This window comes from Sinocyclocheilus anshuiensis, unplaced genomic scaffold, assembly GCF_001515605.1.
Source record: "Sinocyclocheilus anshuiensis isolate Anshui unplaced genomic scaffold, SAMN03320099.WGS_v1.1 scaffold461, whole genome shotgun sequence".
In the NCBI taxonomy this organism is placed as follows: domain Eukaryota; kingdom Metazoa; phylum Chordata; class Actinopteri; order Cypriniformes; family Cyprinidae; genus Sinocyclocheilus; species Sinocyclocheilus anshuiensis.
Genome location: NW_015541005.1, coordinates 1440911 through 1448272, shown reverse-complemented (window position 1 = coordinate 1448272; position 7362 = coordinate 1440911). Strand labels below are relative to the sequence as shown.

Here is a 7362-nt window from a genome sequence, read left to right as displayed (position 1 = left end):
GCGGAGGGGAGCGTCAACAATTTCCACTCCGTGCTCTGAGTAATTATTTAATAATCACTCCGCTCCCGGTTCACCATTTCCCGCTCCCGCTCCACTCCTCGCAGAAACACCGCTCTGCGGCTAAAGTATTTCAGTTTGTTTGAAATATCACAGTTCTCTTCATAACGTATGTTAAAAAATAAAATAACAGCAGAGTTTCAAAGTGGCTTATTTTAACACTAGTGTTCAAATTTTTTTCCTACCACGTGACAAACTAATAACATGGTTGTCAGCATTAAAAGGTATAATTGCTGTTTTTTTTTGTTTGTTTTTTTAGGTGCAAATTTTGTGTGGTGGTGTCCGGCAGAGTATGTGAGCGGAGTGGAGCGTCAACAATTTCCACTCCGTGCTCTGAGTAATTATTTAATAATCACTCCGCTCCCGGTTCACCATTTCCCGCTCCCGCTCCACTCCTCGCAGAAACACCGCTCTGCGGCTAAAGTATTTCAGTTTGTTTGAAATATCACAGTTCTCTTCATAACGTATGTTAAAAAATAAAATAACAGCAGAGTTTCAAAGTGGCTTATTTTAACACTAGTGTTCAAATTTTTTTCCTACCACGTGACAAACTAATAACATGGTTGTCAGCATTAAAAGGTATAATTGCTGTTTTTTTTTGTTTGTTTTTTTAGGTGCAAATTTTGTGTGTGATGAAAATAACAGTACGTTTTCGTCAGTTATTTTACCTACGGATCGATGCATTTCTTACAGATTTCTGCTCATTCGAAATCGGATACAGATGAAGTAGCACTGTAAGATTACATTTGTTTGAATGCATTATTGAGAGAGCGATTGCGTGTGAATAAGTGTTGTAGTACTTGTTTAAATTATGCTTTCAGCTGAAAATATCTATATCTAGAAGAAACAAACTTCCTTGAGAACTATAACTTCCCGCTCATGTCCATTGCCATCATCATAGCTTCACATTCTTTCTGATTTGAATCCTTCTGCATCAAGCTAGCTAAATGTTTAACACGTGAATTCTTGCTAAATATGCAGTTATTTTACGGGCTGTTGGCATGAATTGTACTCGTGATGGAGTGGTGGTGGAGCGCTCTTGGAGCGAGTGAAAACCACGATGCTCCGACTTCTAAAAAATCCGCTCCTCGCTCCATTCAAAATCACACCGCTTCGCTCACATACTCTGATTGTGAGTAACTGTTGCCGTCATGACAGATCTATTTCAGAACCAGCCGCTATCAAAATAATCTGGCTTCGGGGGCGGGCCAGATATTATTGCTGGCGGGCCAGTTTTGGCCCGCGGGCCACCTGTTGCCAACCACTGGTGTAGAGTGTTGTGATGCACAATTTCATCCACAGAATACAGAGAATTGTGCTTCTGTACAAGTCTAGATAAGAGTATACGTATGAATGTGTATTTTTCCTGATTCCCCAAAATAGACTTTTTTTTTAGCTATTCAGGGACTGTTATTTAAGTGTTGAAATACTTGAAATATGGCTGCCCAGTGAAAATAAATAACCATACTGAGTCAAGCACCTTGAAAGTGTGCATTGGCAAGAGAGCAGCAGGTGTAGACTGGCTCGAGAAGAGCTCCTCAGCTACTTGTTCCATACAAAAAGGGCATTGTTTGGCATGTAATAGAGAATAAATGGTATAATAAGACAGGCAGTGTCCGTTCTATGAAACAGAAGTCGAAAGGAGAGTTGAATTCTTGTATTATATGGGCTTGAGGAAAAAGAAGATATGAAGAGCAAGAGGAAATAGCTTAAGATGAAGCCCTGGGCCTGCACTCATTGCAGAGCCACAACTCTGGTCAAATAGTCAACAAACAAACACATTCAAAAACATGTCTAGTCTACTGGCAAAGTGCTTATTTTCAATGGCACATTGGTCATATGAGTGATGCAGAATGGAGTCTAAAGAAAAGATGAAAAGAGATTCTTAAGCAAAGCTGCCGGGCTTAGTTCTGTGATGTTAGGCCCTTATCAAGCACATATTAACTTAGATCCAACTCCTGCCCTAAATACCCACCTGGACTACTTATTAATGAAGTTAGTGATAAATTTAATCAAAATTATGCCAAGAGAATTGTCACAGTACACTCTATAAAATATAGATTCCAAATGGGGGGTTTCGTAGCGATGCCATAGAAGCATTCTGTGTTTCCCAAAGAACCTTTCATTGAACAGTTCTTAAAAGAACCATTTTTTTTTCTTAGTGAACAAATCTTTTTAACAATCTAAAGAACCTTTTCCAACTATAAAGAACCTCTTTGTGCAATGTAAAGGTTCCATGGAAGTTAAAGGTTCTTTGTGGAAGCAAAGATGCTAATAAACAACTGGAATTTTCAAAAGCAAGCAGCTGTTCATAAATACTTGCATTATGATTGGCAGGATTAGATTAACAAACTCCTCTCAAACATTACTTTAATACTCCATTTAGTGTACAATGAACTCATACAAGATGTTTCACAATATTAAATGTGAAAAACTAGAGGATTGTTAAGTTGTCTTTTGCTTTTTTAGAGATTTAAAATCTTATAGTTACAATATGGTTCCTGTACGTAACTTCTCCAAAGTACTATAGGCAATGAAAAGTTCTTTGTAAAATCAAAAGATTTGGGTTGTAAAACACTTTTGGTTATTAGAAGCAGTCATTTTAAGAGTGTGAGTGATAAAACTCAATGTTCAAGTTTTTTATTGTCTGTATTTATAGCCATGGAAGCGTTTTATTTCCTGTTGTGCTTTTATTGGTCATTTATTTTGTTTTTTAACTTTGCAGTTTCAGAGTCCCTACTCCTACTCCCCTCCTTTCCGCTTTGGAACGGTTCCTAACGGCAGCACAGAGAGGAACATCCGTAAGAATTACCCCGACATGCACCAGTACATGGTGAAGTACCATCAGTCCGGGGTGAACGATGCACTGGTCAGCTTGAAGACTGGGTATGTATATCACACCCTCCCTCACTGTGTTTATCCGGTCAGTCTGAGCAGAATGGGTGAAATAGTCAATGAGACATTGTTTTGCTGGCATATAATTGTCTCACACTAAATACTGGCCGTGCTTATTTAAAGTGGAATAGTTATTATAAAAGGGATAGTTCACCAAAAAATTAAAATTTTGTTATTTTTTACTCATATTTCTGTTGCCCCATATTTATTTATGGCTTTCTTTCTTACTTGGAACACAAACACAAAAACAAAAGAGTATCCGGACCATCATCAAGCTACAAACTGACATTAAAAATCATATGATAGCTTTGTGTGAGGTGAGCTTTGTGTTATTTTAGTATTATATTTCAAATTTTCCTTTACATTTTTTGCAAATGTTAATAATTTTGTTATGTGCCTTTGTAAAATTTCAGTGTTTTTCAATGTTGGTAACTGTAGTACTTCAACACTTTTTAAGTGTACATTTTAATGTTTTTAAATGAATAGTTAACTAGTTAACAATAATTACACAACTCAACATTTATTATAAACTCCTCCACCATCATCACAGCCAAATTACAGGAGGATTGGGGGTAATTGTGTTTTTTCTCATGCTGATCTCTAGAATAATAAAACCTCAGTTCTAACAACACAAGGAAGTTTTGCAGTTTCAGTTTAATGAAAATGAAAAAATCAGTGAAGAAAAAATAGCCCTAGTTCATTTGTTGACAATTTTTGTGGTTACTAAGACAATTCAGCTTCATATAATTGAAATACAAGCAATACTGCCATAATACTGAGTATTATAAGGTACTGTACAGTGACAAGGGCAGTAGATCAGCACGAGTGATATTAAACAACATTCATTATCTATCTGAACTGCAGCAAGACTGTGTCTTTGTATATTAGCAGATGGGTACAGCACAAGCACAATATTAAATTAGCTTACAGTATATTAATAAAGCGTAGATGATTTCTTTTGGAAGTGCACAGGATCATTTCTCGCAGCTTGGCATGTCTCTACACATACTGCAGAAGATCCACCTTTACAAAAGAATCATTGAGCAAATCTACTGGATGTCAGTGTGATCCCTGAGTTACATTTGACATTCTTGAAATGTCAGACAAGCAGACTAATAAGTCTTAGACAAAGGCTTTTCCAACAGAGAGATCGAGTTTGACAAGCAGCCCACCGTGGCTCCAAATGTCAGTTTGTAGGTGGGGTCTAAAGTCGGGTGCACATAGTGTGATTTTTGTCACGATTTTGCTGTTTGAGACAAATTTCAGAGATTGTAGGAGCTGGTCATATGATGGCTGTCTAATGAAGAAGCACAAACTTCCTCATGTTACAATTGAGGTTTTACAGTATCTACAGTTTAGCATGAAAAATAAAAAAAAGAAAAGAAACAAAAGAAAATAAATGCTCTTTTATGTTTTTTTTTTGTGCTTTGACCCATGATTCTCTTTTCAGTTGTGACCATAATGGGGGAGGTGCAGTTGAGTTTATAATATTACATTTCAGTCTTTTTCCAGTTTTGTTACTAAAAGTGAAAAAGTGAAAGTGACGTGACATGTGGCCAAGTATGGTGACCCATACTCGAAATTAGTGCTCTGCATTTATCCCATCCAAAGTGCACACACACAGCAGTGAACACACACACACCGTGAACACACACCCAGAGCAGTGGGCAGCCATTTTTTGCTGCGGCGCCCGGGGAGCAGTTTGGGGTTCGGTGCCTTGCTCAAGGGCACCTCAGTCGTGGTATTGAAGGTGGGAGAGAGCACTGTACATTCACTCCCCCCACCGACAATCCCTGCTGTTACGAGATTCGAACCCGCAACCTTTGGGTTACGAGTCCGACTCTCTAACCATTAGGTTAGAAATCAAAACTATTAAAATTTGTTTTTTATTAAATAAAATGAATTAAAATAAAACACTAAAATAAAATAAAAACTATCTGGACTAAAATTATTATGTAGTTTATATATTTATATAGTTAATATTGTGCATATTGTGTTTCTACTTAATATGATGAATTTTTAATTCAAATTTACTTCACTTCTCAGAACAAATATTATTCCAAAGAAGAACATTACAGAGAATTGTGCCTCACAAGCACCAATGAGAAAATGAAAGACAAAAATGGCAAGATGTAGGCTTATATAAACAAACAATTCTGTAAAGTATGTGCCCTTTTTATTTCTTACTATTGAAATGCATTTTGTAAATAAAAAATAAAAAAAACTCTGATTTTCTACTTTTCTCCCTTTTGCAGACACCATTTTGACAACACCTTGCATTAAACATTAGGCTGAAGTCAATCAAATAGCTTTTATTGATCTTTTTTTCTCTCTGTTGCTTCTGATGTGATCACACTCAGTGCTGTCTCTCACCTTAAGCTCGTGACTCTGCGTCTGCATCATTGCTGTAAAGTTAAAATGTGTTATGATTCATTTGAGGCTTTTGGTGACATGGCAGTGGTGTTAAGGCATGATAATGACTCATAACATTTAACCTCTCTATTTGCCATCTGAATAGTGTCTGTGCTCTTTCTTTTCACCAGCAAACTTGATGCCTTCATATATGACGCAGCTGTGCTGAACTACATGGCCGGTAGGGATGAGGGTTGTAAATTAGTGACCATTGGCAGTGGCTACATCTTTGCTACCACTGGCTATGGCATTGCGCTGCAGAAAGGGTCTGCCTGGAAGCGCCCGGTGGATCTGGCCATTTTGGCTATTATTGGAGATGGTAAGTGCTTGCATGCCTGGCAGCAGTCCAGAATGCTGTGCATGTTAGAAAGAACAAATTGAGAGATGTATTAACCCACTGAGATCACAGTTGTACAAGCACTACTGACCTTTCCATGGAGTCCCCAACATAGTACTATATGGATTGAAATCCTTATTAAATATGTATGTTTATATACATATGCAGGTAGTGAAGCACATCATTCCAGGTTATGAATGGTGAAGGTCTTAACATGCTCTATGAATGGTCACAAAAATAATATTTATAATACTGGTAACACTTTATTTTACTGTGCCCTTGTTACACGTTACATGTACTTATTATTATAGTAACAATAAATTATGCATAATTACATGCAAGTAACCCTAAACCAAACCCTAATCCTAACTCTAACCGTATAGTATGGAAGCATATGGGTAGCAAAATTCATTTTGAAATGTAATATGCAAAATGACAATGCAATATGTAAAATGGTAATGTGTTTCTGCATTTAAATTTATATTTCCCATACACATGTGCAACATTTAGTGCAAAATGAAAATGAAAATTCAATTATATAATTTACATTTGCCATTTCCTACGCTAGATTTAATATGTAAATTAAAAACATATTTTAATGCTTTATAAGTTGCAAAATTAAAATGAAATTGCATTACCCAAATTGATTAGATGTGTTTAACATGTCCAAGCAAAAACTGTAGCAAAATTATCATTTAAATGCCATTTTTCCTAAATGCGTTTAGACTTACGGGTAGGACACATGGGATTGCATTTTCATCGTGATACTGCGTGATAATTGTAGCAAAATTCAGTGTGAATTTCAAAATGCATTCTGAGCCAAATGTGCAGCAAAATGGTAGCAAAAATGGTGATTTAAATTTTTCTTAAATGCATTGACACACTTAAAAGGTTCGTATTGCATTTTCATTAAATACCCTGCGATCAGTGTAGACCAGTCAATGTGGATTCGAAAATGCATTTCGAGCCGATCACGCCCCCAACCTATCAATCATTATATCAAGGCGGGGCTTGGCAACAAGACGCACAATAGGTCAATACACTTATTTATTTGCCACCTTACACCGTGGCTACACCGGACCCAGTTGTCATGTCGCATCGTGCCGCATCCAGTGTAGACAGCATCGCTGATTATAATGGGTTCAATACTGTCGTTTGTCGCGCCTCTCGCGTCCGGTGTAGACACGGTGTTGCCTTCCTCTCTTCTAACCTATAATAGAGTACACGTCCCATGGCACCTAAGCATCGCGCATGCCTTAAAGGGGTTATATGATGTTGCTAAAAAGAACATTATTGTGTGTATTTGGTGTAATGAAATGTGTTTATGCGGTTTAAGGTTTAAAAAACACATTATTTTCCACATACTGTACATTATTGTTTCTCCTCTATGCCCCGCCTTTCTGAAACGCGTCGATTTTTACAAAGCTCATCGGTCTGAAAAGCGAGGTGTGCTCTGATTGGCCAGCTATCCAGTGTGTTGTGATTGGCCGAATACCTCAAGCGTGTGACGGAAATGTTATGCCCCTTGCCATAAATGTGATGCTCCCGGCTGGAGCGACGAGACAAAAACATTAAAACCCATTATAAACGAGGCATTTGTTGCATCCAGTGGGGACATAATTACGGATTATAATGACTTATACTGTCTTTTTACGCGTTGC

At 37.3% G+C, this 7362-nt stretch overlaps 1 protein-coding gene across 1 annotated transcript in view; it reads left to right on the top strand.

Annotated features, from left to right (window-relative positions):
• Positions 1-7362, top strand: part of grin2aa (glutamate receptor, ionotropic, N-methyl D-aspartate 2A, a) — a 160708-nt gene that overhangs the window by 145893 nt on the left and 7453 nt on the right. The window contains exons 10-11 of the mRNA XM_016488523.1: positions 2783-2943; positions 5496-5683. Coding sequence (XP_016344009.1) covers positions 2783-2943; positions 5496-5683 — 349 coding nt within the window. The remainder of the gene's footprint in view (positions 1-2782; positions 2944-5495; positions 5684-7362) is intronic.